At 56.5% G+C, this 16,806-nt stretch overlaps 8 protein-coding genes across 8 annotated transcripts; 6 read left to right on the plus strand and 2 right to left on the minus strand.

Moving 5' to 3' along the window:
• Positions 1-83: 83 nt before the first annotated feature.
• Positions 84-1,803, plus strand: PHSY_000130 (hypothetical protein; the record flags this gene model as incomplete). The annotated part of the gene is made up of 2 exons (XM_012330773.1): positions 84-367; positions 1,296-1,803. 2 exons carry the CDS (start codon positions 84-86, stop codon positions 1,801-1,803), a joined length of 792 nt encoding a protein of 263 aa, XP_012186163.1.
• Positions 1,804-2,807: 1,004 nt separating this feature from the next.
• On the plus strand, positions 2,808-4,157 carry PHSY_000131 (acetyl-CoA acetyltransferase IA; the record flags this gene model as incomplete). The annotated part of the gene is made up of 1 exon (XM_012330774.1): positions 2,808-4,157. The coding sequence occupies one exon, from the start codon at positions 2,808-2,810 to the stop codon at positions 4,155-4,157; it is 1,350 nt and encodes a 449-aa protein (XP_012186164.1).
• Positions 4,158-4,625: 468 nt separating this feature from the next.
• Positions 4,626-4,985, plus strand: PHSY_000132 (hypothetical protein; the record flags this gene model as incomplete). The annotated part of the gene is made up of 1 exon (XM_012330775.1): positions 4,626-4,985. One exon carries the CDS (start codon positions 4,626-4,628, stop codon positions 4,983-4,985), a length of 360 nt encoding a protein of 119 aa, XP_012186165.1.
• Positions 4,986-5,636: 651 nt separating this feature from the next.
• On the plus strand, positions 5,637-6,529 carry PHSY_000133 (septum-promoting GTP-binding protein 1; the record flags this gene model as incomplete). The annotated part of the gene is made up of 2 exons (XM_012330776.1): positions 5,637-6,403; positions 6,478-6,529. The coding sequence occupies 2 exons, from the start codon at positions 5,637-5,639 to the stop codon at positions 6,527-6,529; spliced, it is 819 nt and encodes a 272-aa protein (XP_012186166.1).
• A 1,731-nt stretch (positions 6,530-8,260) lies between these two features.
• Positions 8,261-9,373, plus strand: PHSY_000134 (alcohol dehydrogenase; the record flags this gene model as incomplete). The annotated part of the gene is made up of 1 exon (XM_012330777.1): positions 8,261-9,373. One exon carries the CDS (start codon positions 8,261-8,263, stop codon positions 9,371-9,373), a length of 1,113 nt encoding a protein of 370 aa, XP_012186167.1.
• Positions 9,374-9,668: 295 nt separating this feature from the next.
• Positions 9,669-11,199, minus strand: PHSY_000135 (hypothetical protein; the record flags this gene model as incomplete). The annotated part of the gene is made up of 2 exons (XM_012330778.1): positions 9,669-10,546; positions 11,028-11,199. The coding sequence occupies 2 exons, from the start codon at positions 11,197-11,199 to the stop codon at positions 9,669-9,671; spliced, it is 1,050 nt and encodes a 349-aa protein (XP_012186168.1).
• A 251-nt stretch (positions 11,200-11,450) lies between these two features.
• On the minus strand, positions 11,451-13,064 carry PHSY_000136 (drug resistance protein; the record flags this gene model as incomplete). Its single annotated transcript, XM_012330779.1, has 1 exon — positions 11,451-13,064. The coding sequence occupies one exon, from the start codon at positions 13,062-13,064 to the stop codon at positions 11,451-11,453; it is 1,614 nt and encodes a 537-aa protein (XP_012186169.1).
• Positions 13,065-14,425: 1,361 nt separating this feature from the next.
• PHSY_000137 (polyketide synthase) lies at positions 14,426-16,717 on the plus strand (the record flags this gene model as incomplete). Its single annotated transcript, XM_012330780.1, has 1 exon — positions 14,426-16,717. The coding sequence occupies one exon, from the start codon at positions 14,426-14,428 to the stop codon at positions 16,715-16,717; it is 2,292 nt and encodes a 763-aa protein (XP_012186170.1).
• Positions 16,718-16,806: the final 89 nt, after the last annotated feature.

A 16,806-nucleotide genomic window follows, 5' to 3' on the forward strand; every position in this document is an offset into this window, starting at 1 on the left:
GATGGCGTCGACAGCAGGAAGGTGAAAGGGTTCCTGGCAAGAAGGAGGGAGCTCTTTTGTACGTTGACCCATTCTGCAAGAGAATGCACGTCGACCTCCAGGTTGCAGCTTTCAGATGGCTGCACGGTGGACGCTCTTCCGTGACGCAGCGAATTCTTCTCGTCCACGTCAACGTGCTGCTCTCCCGCTGCTGCTCGCATTGGACCCTGTTAGCCGAACCCGGACAGAGTTCGTACAACGCGCACGAGCCGAGCCAGTCCTCTCGTCACCGCTCTATCTCGCCGTCCAACTTTTCGCACGTGTCGACCCGATACCCGACACCATTTCCTGTCCAGAGACTGTGCAGCTCGACCCAAGATATCGAAAAGTAAGGTGCCATAACAAAGCACAGCTTGGTTTCCGGGCGGGATGGAATCTCGAAGCGTCTTGAGCAGAAACGCTGTGATATCCGCAGAATTTCTTTAGCCTGAGACCGCCTGCATAGCCGAGCTCTGCACGGATACGACTCAGCCTTGGTTGCGACACAAGAGCCACGTCGATAGAATTTCAGCACGTTCGCAGAAAAAGCCATCCCCATGCTTGGTCTTCTTCCCGGAGGAGGAGCTTTCGCAAGTTGCCCTTTGGCTTGATTTGGCGCTGTATGCTGACTGCTCGTGAGGTGGCCCGGGTTCCTGGAGAAATGTTAGCAAGTCGCAACTTACACAAACCAGCTTTGTTTCGACCGTTCCGATGTCTTATTGAGTGGTAAGTGAGACGACAAGCATGGAAGTCCGTCTACATGCATCGTCGAGAGAGAGCTTGGGTCTACTTGCTTGAAACGGTACGAACGATCATTGCCGTCATCTGCGTGATGCTGGTGACGAAAACTTCGACGATGGTCGTGCTCGTTTGTGGGTGAGACGAGTAGGATTGACCATTGCTGCCTTCCTTTTCGTGCGTGGCATCCGCCCACAATGAACGGACTCGTTTCTTGGTTTGAGCGATACTGTATCCACAAGTTCATGGCAAGCTTTTCTGGTGGGTTCCAAGTTTATTTGTCTCGACCATGCAGAGTTACAGACAAGGCTGATGTTTAGTCAGACTCATTGCGTGTGCGATCGGATGAAGTCAGATCTTCCCACCGAATTGACCTTGCTCGAAGCAGTTGTGGGACAGTATAAAGGGAGCATCAAGTAACAAACGCCCCCTCCTGTGAATCCGGAACAGTCAAACTACCTTTTGCCATCAACTTCGGCACCGCGTACCCTTTCGACCATGAAGACGACTCCTTCTCAAGCCGCTTTTCTCGTCTTGAGCTTCCTCTTTACCGCTCCTCTTCGCGTCTCTGCCGACTCGTCTGGAGCGATCACCCTGCCCGACTTTTCCACCAAGCCGCTCCCGCTCGCCAGCACCTTCTACTGGTTCTCCTCGGTCGAAGTAGGCGTATGCTACAACCCTCAAGCGCGCATCGGTAGCATCGCCGGAGCGCTCCACTGCACGCACCAAGAGAAATACGATATCGACAACAACACCTGGACGCTTCCGCAGACGTGTGTCGCTCTCAAACCGTTGGGTGGACCGCTTTCGAGCGCTGTACGCGATTCGTGTAAGAATGCAAAGGGAACGTTCAACGTGATCAAGCCTGCTGCGGGGAACGGCGATGGTGGTCAGGCGTACGATGCTATTCAGAAACAGGATGGAGGAGGAGCAGGTGCGGGATCGGGAGATGGAGATTCGGCGCCTGACTCCAACGATCAACAGGACGGGGATAAGGGGAAGGGGGGTGGCTTCTTGAGCGGCATCGGCAGCATGTTCGGCATGTGATCAGACCTGATCAGCTTGGATTGCCTTCCGTCGCACCACGCTCTCACTCAACGCGGAGTATCGATCCCGTTCATCATGGTTGAAGGGAGGCTGGGGAGACCAGAACGAGGCGATCCGAAAAGCATGTTAGGGCCTAAATCTCATCGGCTCGCGTCGAAAAAATCGCTCCTTGCAACATTGCACTGCGAAAAAGGTGTGTACAACACACTGCTAACGGCGCGAGGCTCGATGGCGAGGCTTTGTGCACAGAGTGTGTCTACGGAATGAGAGACCCGTTGCTATCTACCATCGCTGCGCTGTCTAGGATGATGCCCGGTTGCTTGCAGTCACAGGTACAGAGGTTGGAGAGACAAGTCATCGACGTTTGGTCAGCCCCGGCTTTCAAGCGCCGTCAGCCGCAGTACCCTCTTCCCCACGTTTTTCTTTCTTTTTGTTTGGGCTCGTTGCGCCTGAAAGCGTCTGCTGCAGTCAAACCAGTCAAGCTTGCGTTCTGTAATTGACCGCTCTGTCTGGGGTAAAAGCACAAGGTGGCTGGGGCGCCTTGGATCAATTTCACAGTGCATAAAGTGAAAATTGGATGAGCCGGCTGTCCAACCTCGCTTCCTCGCTTTCCGTGCCCTCCACAGCTGCAGAGGACAGCCTTGAACCCTGATCGTCCTCATGAACAGCGTGTGAGAGTACACAGTATAGCTGCTTGGCGGCGGCAGCGGTTGCTGTTGCGCGTCTAGAAAATGACCGTGTGTTGGCTTCCAAACCGGCCATCAAGCCAGCCGGATTGCCGTGCGTTACTCTTAGCTCGCTCGCTGGCTCGTTTGCTCCTAGTTGGCCTTCTCAAACGCTTGCTGTCCATCGTCTCGTCACTGCAACAACGAAGGACCCTTCGACAGACCTCTTCCAAATATATTCCAATTCGTCCTTCTTCCATCAAAGCACAATTCGTCCTTAGCACCTCCAACTCCCAACACTAATATCCTCTTGTCCGTCGCACGATCTCTCCTCTCAAAATGGCCGCACGCAAAGCTTACGTCGTCGGTGTCGGCATGACTGCCTTCACAAAGCCCGCCGACCGCGACTACCCCATCCTCGGCCTCGAAGGTGCTGTCAAGGCTCTCATCGATGCTGGCCTCACCTACGACGACGTCGACTACGCCGCCGCAGGTTACGTCTACGGTGACTCCACTTGCGGTCAACGTGTTCTCTACCAGCTCGGTATGACCGGTATCCCCATCGTCAACGTCAACAACAACTGCTCCACCGGTTCCAGCGCCTTCAACCTCGCTGCCAACGCCGTCCTCGCAGGTCAGGCCGAATGCGCCCTCGCCGTCGGTTTCGAAAAGATGGCTCCCGGTTCGCTCAGCTCCGCTTTCACCGACCGCGCTGCTCCCATGGAGGGCACCATGTCGCAGCTCTTCGAGATCGAAGGTGACAAGGAGTACGAGGTCGAGGACTTCGGTCCCTTTGCCGCCCGTATCTTTGGTGCTGCCGGTCTCGAGTACTGTGAAAAGTACGGCGCCACCTGGGACCACATCGCCGAGATTGCTGCCAAGAACCACCGTCACTCGGCCAAGAACCCTTACGCACAATTCCGCGCCACACCCACTGCGGACCAGGTCAAGAATGCACGAAAGATCACCCGTGAGGTCACACTGCCCATGTGCTCGCCAACGTCAGACGGCGGTGCAGCTGCGCTCGTTGCTTCCGAGGAGTTCGTCAAGAAGCACGGTCTCGAGGACCGAGCCATCGAGCTCGCCGGTATGGGTGTTGCCACCGACTCGATCCGCCTCTACGAAGACCGCTCGCGCATCGAGCTCGCTGGTGCCGACATGTCGCGCCGTGCCGCTGCTATCGCTTACAAGCAGGCCGGCATCGGTCCCAAGGATGTCCAGGTCCTCGAATTGCACGACTGCTTTGCTCCCAACGAACTCGTCACCTACCCCGCTCTCGGCCTCTGTGCCGAGGGCGAGGCACACAAGCTGGTCGAGCAGAAGCTCAACACCTACAACGATTCCGGAAAGGGTTGGGTCGTCAACCCTTCGGGAGGTCTCGAGTCCAAGGGTCACCCTCTCGGCGCTACCGGTCTCGGCATGATCAAGTACATGGTCGACCAGCTCCGTGGCGACGCAGGCGCGCTCCAGGTCAAGAACGTCCAGCACGCCTTGACGCACAACATCGGTCTCGGTGGAAGCTGCGTCGTCACCATCCTTCGTCGTCCTTCGTTCTATAAGGCAGGCGCCACCAACTCGTCCAAGCGCTTCGGATACAACGCCGGTGACCATGTGCAGAGCATCACCGAAGACGACTTGAACAAGGTCAAGAGCAAGCAGTTCTCCGAATACCTCCCCGCTGACCTCTAAACCAGATACATGTCCTCACGTAACCACCTGCGAGACGCTGATCCGTGCATTCCGCGGCCTCGGGAGCATCAAGCTCCCCGCCGATCTGGAACCGAGCTGCTCCGAGCAAGATTGTCTGATCGCCTCAACCCACCTTGCCTCTACCTGCTCCTGTATTAACGAAATCAATGACGTGCTCTTCGCTTGATGTTCAGAACGGTGTCCAGCATAGCATGCTGGATCGCTACCTTCTTGATATCGTGTGCTTGCGTGATGGTGGACGGTCTTGCCAGACCTTGGTGAGTGAGCCTTCTCGCTGTGAGCGGTTCGGATCACAGAAAAGACCTGCCGCCATATCTTGATGAAGCTGTAGCGTGCATACGGTCGCTGCATGAACATGCTTCGACTTCATCTGCTATGGGTGGTTCGAGGAAGAACGTGCTCTTCGCGACGAGTTCGCATTGTGCTTTCAGGTGAGGAAACGGTCCGATGTCGTTGGCGTCCCTCAATTTAATGTGCTATGATCCAGAAAGAACGTGCTCACACAGACGCAATCGAGACAATCTCATGTGCGATGACTACGTGCTTCACCAAGGACAAAGCTCCGAGGGTTGCTTGCGCAGTGTGACGCAGACGAAGAATGTTGATGTGACCTCTCAGAAGCGACTACGCCATCGCAGCCTTTGCAACGCATCGGCGGAACAATTGCTCTCCCCGCCTGAAAAGCACAGGATCGAGCACGGAACGACTGAGATCGACCCAAAGTTTCACTGCTTCAACTTCTTTGCCGACCTTACCCTGATGGCTGCTATGAAAGCAACTCGAATCTCGCCACGAATCGATGAATAAAAGCTCATTCCCTGTCAACCGGATCGGACATCACGGTTAGTTCCGTTCGGTGAATACCAGCATCATCCTCAAGCTCTTCGCTGAACTCGTCTCTTCCCTTCAATCCGATCGATCTCTTGTGTGGCCGTCCATGTCATCTCGGAGTAGGCTCTTTCAACTTTTCAAACTGGCCGACGTGAAAAGCACGCAACCGCGGAAGAGCTCCCACTTCGTATCCAGCCTGCAGCGAGCAAGGGGTTGTAAGGCACGACCGACAGGAATTGCTTTATACCTGAAAGAGCCGGCGGCGAAGCTGGTCAGGGGCTGACTGCAGCAATCATTCGCCTCACAGGTGTTGCCTCACAATCGTTCATTCTGGATCGTAGGGTAAGGCCCCCAAACTATAAACTCACAAACGCTTCCCACGCGGGAGTCCTTACAACGGTCTTTGATTGTCGTTGACGCAGACGACGCCGGCACGGAAGGGTGTCTTCTGACGACGCTTTGCAGCTCCTCATCTCGCGTCAAGCGGGTTGCAAGCAGCGGGTCCGCCCGCAGACCTTTTCTCAATCTCATAGAAGAGGGGCCGACCTCGTCCAGCTTTATCATCCAACGACACCGCCTAAGGTACTGGCTGCACTGGTGGCAGTGAAACCTTTGCCACGAAGCGACATGGCCAGCATGAGATCGCGCTGCATCCATTCAACTATCACGCTCCTCCAACTAGTCGCGTGGCTGCTGGCAGTCGTCACGCCGTGTACCGCCTCTCTTCCGGAAGACAGCAGCGGACTGGAATCCGCCGAGCAACTCGTACGACCTGCAAGCGATCGACTAGCACACTCTTTATCGACAGCAAGGATGCGGAAAGTAGTAGTGAAAGCGCCCGAGAAGCTTCGGCTGGGCACCGACGACTTTCTCGGGTCCGGATTCAAGAGGAAGTCGGTCGCTGGAGCGTACGGTACCTCTGTGGGGGTTAGCCTGGGCGCCGTGGCAATTGGATACCAGACGTTGAACTATCGGTCAAAGAACAGAGAATACGCAATCAAGAAGGAGAAAGACGCCCGAGTCAAGGAGGCCATCTGCTCGGAACGGCGACGCTACGCAGCCGCTGCCGCCGAAGCTGCACCTGTCGCAGATGTAGCCGCCGACACTGTGCGACCCACTGCGCCGTCGATTTTCGCTTCGACTGCGATGGCTTCAAATGTACTGCAGCAGGATCACGCTGACCTAGTCGGACTCGAATCAGCTCCTGCATCGTTCTCGACACAACCAGCAGGGGTGGCTAGCACAGCACACACGTATCCTCCGTCTCGTGCGCTGACCTCGCTCGAGCGTAGAGCACCGCTCACTGACCAGACGCTCAACACGATAGAAGATTACAACAAGATGATCGGAGCCTCAGAGGCTGTCGCTTCTGCTAGCATTGCCATGACTTCTGCGTGAGTATCCTGAGCACCGTTTCGAGCCAATCGGTAAAAGTTGCGGCACTAACGTTTCGCCCTGTTCCCTGCAGTCACCAAGCAAATCAGCGCAGTTTGAACTCGTCGCCCGAGTTCAGCTGTTGACCAAATAAGGTCCCTTACCATGCCACAAGCACATCTTGCTGTTGATGAGGTGTCGAATCACTCGCAGACAGTAGAAGACCGTGCTCTAACCATGCCCAGCAAAGTGAACAAAGCAGAAGCAGTTGATTTCCATCAGAACGGGAAGAAATCAAGGGTTCATTGGCCACGACGATAAAAATTCACGTCAAAAATGAGGCAACAAAAAACGAACCTCAAAAGAGAGTCTTCACAAGTCTAGTTGAACGCGCGGTCTGGTCCAACCTTTTTGGCAGACGAAATTTTCTTCTCTAGCGTCACGGCGACTGCGTCTATGCCGAGGTTCCAGAATGGGGACTCACACCGACAATAAAGGAGAAACTGTAGGCCAGGGAGAAGCGATCTCGGCAAAGGCCGAAGGTCATGTGTTGCGCAACAGGAAGTGCATTCTTTGCGGACAACTTGGTCAGGTACAAATCGATTGTGCGAGTCACAGCAAGTGCGCAAAGCAGATGAGCCCATCTCGACGTGCTCGGCGGCGTAGGTGGGTGGTGACAACGGCAGTGGCAGTCACACGACTCGCTTGGCTTTGGCACGCAACGAAAGCGACACAACACACTGCGATGCGGTAGCCGCACAACCGTTGCTCGGGTTCCAAGAGCGGAAACGGATGAGCTTTGCCGATGATGCGGGGAAGTGTTTGTTTTGCCTGCGTCCTGGTGAAGAGTGGAACACCGTGGGGAAGCCGAGCGCCTGCTGCTGGTCTCTGCACGTCCAACTCTAAAATCACCAAAGTGCGGCAGACTGGCGCATTTTGACATTTCCTACTGGGCCGGCAGCATGTGCTCTCTCGCTATTTCGTTGCTCGCTTCTCTCCACACCTCCGCCATTCACCGTGCAGTGGAGCGTGCACTTGGCAGCCTCTAGACTCCGATACAGCGGTAGTCTGCCAGACAGGTGTTGCCCATCGATCCCATTCGGCCCACTCGACTGGTTTGCAGCATGACATGCACAGTGTACATCACTGAGTGAGCGAGTCTGATTTGAGTGTCGTGTGCCTCTCTTGTTCAACACTGTCTCTACCCCGCTCATGCTCAGTGCGCACGGACTCGCAACACAGCTTTCTGTGAGCGATTTGACCGACGCACAGGCGTCTCTCTGGACCCTTTCGCCCCAGCCAGACCGTGCTCTACTGTTCCGCCTAGAACTCTGCACCATTGCGCCATTCAGCCGAGCAATGAAGAAGCGGGAGAGCACCGGTCGAGCTGGTCCGTCGGTCAACTTCCCGTTTCCTTCCCTTCTCGAACCACACTGACAGAAGACCATGGGAAAGCGCCATGCAGTCAAGGAAACTCGCTGCTCGCGCGACATCACATATGGCATGTGCGGCATCTTGCGAGGAGGTCACAGCGCTCAAGCGACAGCGGCAGTCGAGGGTCCTAGCTTCCATGAATGGGGCTCCCGCACTGCGGCAGCGGCAATCAACCAAGCTACGCACAACTGTCACTAGTCCTTCTGACCACACGTCTGACTGAGTATGCTGTCTCACAGCACCGTGGCTACACTTCTACCATCGTGGCCAGCTGAGAAAGCATAAAAGGAGCCGGCTCTCGACTTCACCATCGTCCTACTTTTCCCCACATCTCATCTCACTTTGTTGTCACAGACTCTCATCACTCTCACTTCGAATCGCAAACGCACCTCATCACACTCTGAAGCAAACCATTTTTGAAGCCCTCCTCGAACAACATCAAAATGGCTCCCGCTGCTACCTCGTCCAAATCGAACGCCGACCCTCGTGAGCAACAGCTTAACATCTCTGGTCAGAACCGTGTCGCCATCTTCGACAAGAAGGGCGGTCCCGTCTCGGTCAAGGATGTTCCCATCCAGAGGGACCTCAAGCGAGGTGAGGCCCTCGTCCGCGTCATCTACTCTGGTGTCTGCCACACCGACCTGCACGCCATGCTCGGTGACTGGCCTCTGGACAACAAGCTTCCTCTGGTCGGTGGACACGAAGGTGCTGGTGTCGTCGTAGCCCTCGGCGAGGGCGCTGACCAGTACGTCAAGGTCGGCGACCGCGTCGGAATTAAGTGGATCGCCACTTCGTGCCTCAACTGCTCCTTCTGTAGGATTGGTGCCGAGCCCAACTGCCCCAACGCCCAGTGCTCCGGCTTCAGCGTCGACGGTTCTTTCCAGAAGTACGCCGTTTCTTACGCCAACCACCTGTCGATCATCCCTGATGAACTGCCCCTCGACGAGGCCGCTCCCATCCTCTGCGCTGGTGTCACCGTCTACAAGGCTCTCAAGGAAGCCAACCTGACCCCTGGTCAGTGGGTCGCCATCCCCGGTGCTGGTGGAGGATTGGGACACTTGGCTGTCCAGTACGCCGTCTACGCTGGTTACCGAGTCATCGCCATCGACACTGGCTCCGACAAGAAGGCGCTTTGCGAAAAGCTCGGCGCCGAGCGATTCATCGACTTCAAGACCAGCAAGAACCTCGTTGACGACATCAAGGCCGCTACCCCCGACGGATTCGGTCCCCAGGCTGCCGTCGTCGCCGCTTCCGGTGCAGCTGCCTACGAACAGGCTCTTGACTACATCCGTCCTCGTGGTGTGCTCGTTGCCGTCGGTCTTCCCGGCCAGGCCGACATCAAGGCCAACGTCTTCTTCACCGTCTTCCGCTCCGTTCGCGTCGTCGGATCGTACGTCGGTAACCGACAGGACGCTCAGGAGGCGCTCGACATTGCTGCTACCGGCAAGGTCAAGACCACCTACAAGACCTTGGGTCTCTCGCAGCTCCCGCAGGTGTATGACGACATGCAGAGCGGAAAGATCGCCGGCAGGATCGTGCTCGACATCGACCAGTAGTTGGAATCTTGTGCTTTTTCTTTGGATGAATGGAATCGATTTGAACTCGTGTCTCTCGGTTTGATGTGCAGAACGTGCGTGGGAGCGTGTAGACGACTCGGTAGCTTCGAGCGATAGCGTGTGTCAGCGAGTCTCGAGTCTCAACCATATCTGTCTCACACACATGCTAGGTCTATCTTAGGACGAAAGGAGCTAATTTGGACGTTTGTGCTCAAGGCTAATGTTTTGTTCTACAGAGCGTGGGCTAACAATGAGGGACTGGATCTGTACTCTGAGCAAGATCGTCTGTATGCGTTCACCCATAGACGGAATTTTTTCCATTTTGCTGTGTCTCCTCAGCCGTCGAGTCCCAGCCTTTCCTTGCAACGCTCTCCACATCGTCCCCGCCGCCACCCACCACCTCCTCCCGCGTCCCCTGGTGTCTCTTGATCACCAGCCCCAAACACGTCAAGACAGCCAGTGCTACGAACTCGGACACGTACTGCAGTACCAACTTGGCCCAGATACTCTTGACAACAAGGATGGAGCCTGAGAAAGTGGTGTAGGCTGCAAACGCTGATCGGACGATCATCAGCGGGGTTGAGATGAACAACGCGCATCGGATGGTACGCGTTCGTTTCGTGTCCGAGTTGAGACCGAACGTGGTGATTGCGAGCAACGTTGCTGTGAGGAGGATATAGAGGATCGAACCGATCTTGGTCTGGATGGGCAGGGTTGGGTGGGAGAGTAGAATGCCTTTAGAGTCGGTGAAGGTGGTGTTGGTGTAGCCGGTGATGATGCAGATCATCGCAGCGAGGTTGATGAGATTCAACACGCGACCGATGGTTTTCTCCGACCGTTCAGTTCCTTGACCCATCAGATCTCGTGCATTGGCGTAGAACGCCAACACCGCCGAGATCATAGGACTCAACCCGATCGACTGCAGAATGAACCCCCATACCGTTAGGTTTACGGAGCGGATGGACCGTGTGTAGTCGACGACAAGGATCGTATTCCCGACCAGGTGGAGTACGGTGACGATGAGCAGCGGTAGGTAGCCGGAGGTGCGGATGGGTCGGTGGTGGACGAGGTTGAGGATGTTGAGGACGAAGAGAGGGAGGTAGAGCGGGATGAAGGCGATGTTGATGATTGTTGCGGTGGAGTAGGTCATGATTGGCAGGAAGACGTTCTTGACTGGGCGAAAGTGAGTAAGGCGTTGGGTGTGGGTGATTCGAGGATGCAGTGAGGATCATGCTTCCTTTATACGTTTCCGCCTCACGTTCGGCGCTGTACAAACAACGCTTGTCACCATCGTCTCCCATCAGATGGATCAGACAAACACAGCCAAACCATACAGCTGTCACTATCCGAATGCCTCCCCCACCCTTGCAGACAGCTGCACTCCCTCACGCAACCCTAGATCGTCTCGCCGATGTCATCCTCAAGCGGCGCCCTGTTCGGCACCGTAATACCTCCTTTCGCTATCTCTCTCGACCATCCGACTCCCCCGTTCCTCGGCTTCGGCATTTCAATGAACCTGCAGGCTGTGTGGGTTTCTTGAGAATGTCCAACTGCGCAACATCCTCGATGTTTTCCCGGCGGAAATTCACGACACGATGTCTTTCGCTTCTTCGCTCGGCACCTTATTCGGCGTCCACCTGGAAAAAATCGGTACCTCGCTCGGATGCAAATCCGCAACGGAAAAACACAGCTCGCATCACCCCCCCATGAAAATTCCGAGCTCGCATCGGCGCCGAATGGGCTGCATCTGAAGCTCTAGCCGATGATGAATGGATGCAGTGGCGAGCAAGGAACAAAGAGGCTGTGCACGTGAAGTCGATGCACATGGCGAGTCGGCAGCCGATTCAGATTCCGGTTTCGGAGGTGGTACCTGACAGGTAACGGCTCGGGTGCTCCTCTGAGCCGCGGAGTGTGGCCCCTCTGCCAGTACTTAGGACCGGATGTCTCTTCAACAAACCAAGGGAAAGCAAGCAAGCAAAGCAAGAAATGCGTTCAGCTGCGGAGAACGCTGTGGTTAGGCAAATGCTATCGTGGTTATGGTATGTAGTATACAAATGTCTCTTTTGCTCCAGGCTGGTTAAGCCTTCTCGCCTTCATTCTGACCCATGCCTTGGGATCTGTCTTTCCTGCTCTGCCGCAGGTGTAGACCCCAGTTGATCAACGCCAACACAACTCCCGCGCCTGTGAATCCGATCCCCATATACCCCGCACCACGATATCCCTTCAACACATCTCTCCCACCGTCGTTGACGTGCGTTTCGACAACACCGGCGAAACCGAGACCCAGAGCAATGCTGTAGTTGACCACAGTATTCACGATACTGCTTGCGGTGCCTTGCTGATGAGCCGGCAGGAGGTCGCTGAGGATGATGCTCGCGGCAGGGAACGACATGTCCATTCCGAACGGCATGATGGCCGAGGAGATGTATGGCAGTGCTTCGACGCGTACCGGTGTGGCGCCGGAGACGATGCTGCCGATGCAGAAGGCGAGCAAAGAGAGCAGCATGATGAACGCAGGGCTCGTGCGTCCGAGGATCTGAGCAGAGCTGAAAGCCGCTATAATGCCCGCTACGCCGGCTGGCACAAAGCTGAGGATGGTAAAGATGGGTGAATATCCGCGTACGTTCTGGGCTAGTAGGTTGATATTGTAAAACATCCATATACCGAAGCCTGCCCAGCCCATCGCCAAGCTGATCAGGATCAAGGACCCCGAGAGGTGGAAGACGCTGGTCGGAAGGAGCGGGAACGCTGCTTTGCCTTCGCCATAGATGAAAATGCCTATGAAGAGAACTCCGACGATGAGAAGGGCGTATACGTAGGGCGTCGACCAGCCCACGACGAGCGCTTGGTTGAAAGCAAAGTTGAAAAGGACAAGGCCTGTGACACCAGTCAAGGTGCCAAACAAATCCAGGCGCTTCCATAGCGGAGCGTCCTTGTGCGAGATGTCATCCATCGGACCCAGGCTGGCTGCGTCTGAAGACGGTTGGTCGCTGTCGTCCTTGCGGTCAAGCTTCCACGACGCGCTGACAGCACGCATCTCGTCTTCATTCGGTAGAGCGAAAGAGCAGAGTGCCGCCAAAAGCGCCGATGTGATGGCCATGACGTAGAAGCCCCACCACCAACCCATCCGTCTGTTCATGTCCATCAGCGTGGTGAACAGGGCGCCGACCAGAAAGCCGTTGGGTGCGGTGGCGGCGAAAACGGAAAAGGTGAGATGCTTTGCGTACGAGCCAGGCGCAAAGACTCTGCCCAAGATGGCGAGCGCGTTGGGTAGCAGTATGGCACATCCCAAGCCTTGCATGGCTCTGCAGACGTCGAAGAAGATGTACGACCCGGTGTAGTGGGAAAGGCCAGCGAGAAGGGACCACAAACCGAGGACGGCGTATCCGATGATGACGACGGGTTTGTGACCGACAAGATCGCCGATGCGACCTGCAGGCAGCACAAAGGTGCCGACTGTGAGGGAGAATGCGGCAGCGAACCACGACTGCTGCGCGTCGGAGTGCTCAACGTCGAATGTGCGGGCGATGCTGCGGATGGGCACGACGGATTGACCTAGAGATGACTGGGTGAGGAGCATCGCCATGCAGAGGGTAGCGACACCAACAAGCTGGCGTATCTTGCCCAGTGTGCCTGCATTGTAGAGGGGTCGAGGTGGCGCGTGGGAGGCAGCATCGGATGGGCTGTCCATCGCCTCGACGATGCTCGTGGCCGGTGACGACATGGCTGTTTGGGTGGGTGTGGGTCTGGAATGGAAGCAGTCTGGACTTTAGGACATGATGACCATGTATATATAGTGGTCTGAGCTTGTCCAGCCACTCGTGAATGGAATGGAGCAGGTGGCAATCGTGGATGGAAGGAGATTGCAAGGAGATAATCACGACTCGCTCAAAGGCGTACCGAGGCTGCTCAGAGCGATCCCCAACGGCACGTCGAAAAAAAAAGTGACGAAAGGGTTCGGATGACGGCAGCGTCCGCTTTTTCCGTTGTAAATCAAGCGGTTAATCTCCGATGACAGAGGTGCTTGTATCCGAAGCCCGTGAGGGTGTAGGACAGGAGCCAGTCAGCTGTCGCGTTGCTCTTGGCATGTCACACGAAAAAATGGCCGGCGTCGAGATGCTTCGAACATTGCCTCGCTGGACCATGTCGATCTTCTGCAGCGAATCTGGAATGCTTGTCTGAGACCGCTGCCAGGGTACAGTACTTACATCCGAGACTCATACTCCGAATCGAGAAGCACAGCTGCTCTAAGGTTGCTAAAGTGCACGCAGAAATTCGGCTCGGTTGGACTAGTCTTTACAGTTGTTTCAGGTCTCACAAGTTTGGTCGTCGCTCAGTGTCGCCAAGTGCCGCCTTTCATACGCTCGCCAACACTCAACTCAATTGCTTGCTCGGACCATCGGATCCTCGGTCTCGCCCCGACGGCGCGATCAGACGCAATCATTCACTCTAACAATTTTTCGAACTTGTATTTTAAGCCACATGTCAAAGTAGGGCATCTAACATGGTTCTAAAATTGGCTCCTAAAGACGCCCGTGAAATATCGGGCTGGAGAGGCGACGATCGCGGCGAGAGACTCGCTTCGGCATCTTTTTGGCCTGAAAGCGAAAGCCAAAGCGGAAAGGGCCGATGACCGCACCGCACGTACCGGTTGAGTCACAGGCGGTCTGCGCCTGGCTTCGGGAGCTTTCCGCTTCGGCTGCTTGGCTGCGACCCCCGCGCCTTGCTGCTAGCTCGCCCGTCTCCCCCGGCTTATTTTTCCTCTGCCGCACGCAACCCACACTCTCGCATCCCCGCCTTTGCACGAGGCTGCAGCACCCAGCGAGACGGCTGAGGCATCAAACTTGCCAACACAACAAGATCGGACCGACGCTTGCAAGCGCTCTCTCCGATTCATCATCATCATCTCTGCCGCCATTGACGGCATCAACACCGCTCTTCAACGGCTCTTCCGTACAAGTTCAGCATGGCGCAGTCACATTCATAGCCCGGTCGATCTAATACTTGCAATCAGCATAGCAAGGAGAAGCCCACGAGATTTCATTCGTCAACATGCTTTCCGCCCGTCGAGGCGCAGCCAGGGAGCTGCTGGCGTCAGCTCCATACCCCAACGGTCCTATCGCTGGACCTTCGCGTCCAAGACATTCTTCCACAGCTATCGCTCCATCCACTTCGGCCGCTGCCTCGAGCATAGCCAGCAAGCGCCACTCGCTCGCCAAGATCCGCGACTCATCCGCTTACGTCGCCCGTTACCGCACCCTCGGCGCATCCGCACATCCTCTTCTATCTTCAGCACCTACAACGGCGAGCCATGCTGCGTCGCATGAAGCCTCGACCTCCACGGCGAGCCAAGCATCCATCAGCACCACTTTGCCCTCGGCCACCAGCAGCACCGTTCTCGACACTTCAGGGCCCGCCGCGTATCCGGCATCCACCTCAGTGCGCTCGAAGTCCACCAACGCATCCGATCAGCTAGATGACACATGGGCCTTTGGCGGTGGTGCCAGGAGTCAGGGAGGTCCAGTCGGCGCCTCAACAGAAGCTGGCGATGCGGCATCCAAAGGAAAAGCAGCCAACGCGCCCATCGTGATGGGAAACGCAGGCAAAGGTGCGATCCCAAACTATGGCAAGCGCAAGATGAACACCATTCACGTCTCTGGTCCAGCTTCCTCCGGCTCATCTCGTCCACCGGCACCGCCCTCACCGGCTTCGACGGAAGAGACGCCATCCTCTCGATACGAGCATCGCTACTCTCCCTCGACACGCAGCGAGCAGCCTCTACCGCAGCACACCTACTTTTCGTCGCCTTCGTCCTCTTTCAACGCCTCGTCTTTTGTAGCGCCGGGTACGCAGCCGCCCTTGGCTGGCACAGCCACAGCTGGCGTCGGTCAAGGTCACCCTGGCATCGGCATCGTACGCAAAAAGTCGGCTCTCATCTTTCCCGGTCAAGGGTCGCAGTACGTTGCCATGTCCAAAGACCTCTACAAGGCTTTCCGCTCTGCGAGATCCATCTGGCATCAGGCGGAAGAGGCGCTCATGATGACGCCGGGTATCCACTCGCACCACTTCATCCAAGGCGAGCGCGCCACGAGCGCAGAGCAGAGGGAGCTCTTCGAAGCCGAGCTGGCAAAGACGCGGCATCTCGACCCGAAGCAAGGCCTGTCAGCCAGTGGCACAGCCGTGGCGAGGGGTAGGAGGGGCTGGTTGCGCGATCTTGTCTTTTCAGGCGATCAGCTCGAACTGACTCGAGCTGAGAATGCACAGCCTGCCATCCTGACGTGTACGCTGGCGTTCTTGCAGGTGCTTCGCAAGGAGTTCTCGCTCGATCTCATTCAGGACCACGTCGAGTGGGCGTCGGGTCACGGCTCGGGTGTGTATGCGGCGCTGGTGGGGTCGGGTGCGATGGATCTGCATGATGCGGTGCGGCTGCTGCGACACCGTGGTCTGGTGGCTTCGCACTACACGCACAATCATCCAGTGCTTTTCCCACCTGGCTGTAAGAAGCCTGAGAGCATCTACGAGACCTGGGCGTTTGCCAATGCGGGAAGCGGTAAGGGCGCCGACCTGCTCTATGAGGAGGAGGTTGCTGCTTCGGACGGCGAGACGAAGGCGGTTCCGGGGTGGAAACGCACGCAGATGTCTGGTGTCGTCGTGCGACCTGGCAAGCTCAATGCGGTGATCAGGGAGGTGGAGCAGGTGATGCAAGACATTCGCAACGGCAAAGTCCCCTCGGTTGCACGCGACGAGGTGGTCGAAGTGGCCAACATCAACAGTCAGCTTCAGATTGTTTTGTCGGGCACGCGCGTCGGTGTTTCGTACTGCTGCGATCGGTTGCGGAGCAAGAATCTGGGAGCGCGGGCGGTGAACCTGCCGGTATCGGGGGCGTATCATTCGAGCCTTATGACCGAGGCGTCGGACTTTTTGCGACCCGCGGTCAAGTATATGCCGCTTTCGGATGCGGAGGGATTCTCGCTGGTGAGTTCGAAGGATGGGAGCGTGGTGCGGGATAGCGAGGCGATCAGGAGGGATCTGGCGGGCGCATTTGCCAGGCCGGTGCATTGGTTGAGCAGTGTAGATACGCTGTTGGCGCAGGGGGTGGAGAGGTTCATCTGTTTAGGCCCGGGTAGGGCGTGCGCGCATCTGTTGAGTAAGGAGCTCGCGTATAGGGATAGAAGGAGGGAGGCGGAGGGCGGGGAGAAGGGGCAGAGCGGGTATGAGGTTTGGAGCTTGGCGACGGTGGAGGATGTGGAGCAGCTGGCGGAGGCATTGGTGGATGTGTCGGGGAGGGAGGGGGTGATGCTGCCGAGTAAGGGGGTGGATATGGATCGGTTGGTGGCGGATTAACGGGCACAATCATACCATGAAATTATGGAGCATTGCATTGCAATTTTGGAAAAGTGTGGGGTATGTGACAAGAAACGGAGAGGAGAGCA

This window comes from Pseudozyma hubeiensis, assembly GCF_000403515.1.
Source record: "Pseudozyma hubeiensis SY62 DNA, scaffold: PHS4, whole genome shotgun sequence".
NCBI classification, from domain to species: domain Eukaryota; kingdom Fungi; phylum Basidiomycota; class Ustilaginomycetes; order Ustilaginales; family Ustilaginaceae; genus Pseudozyma; species Pseudozyma hubeiensis.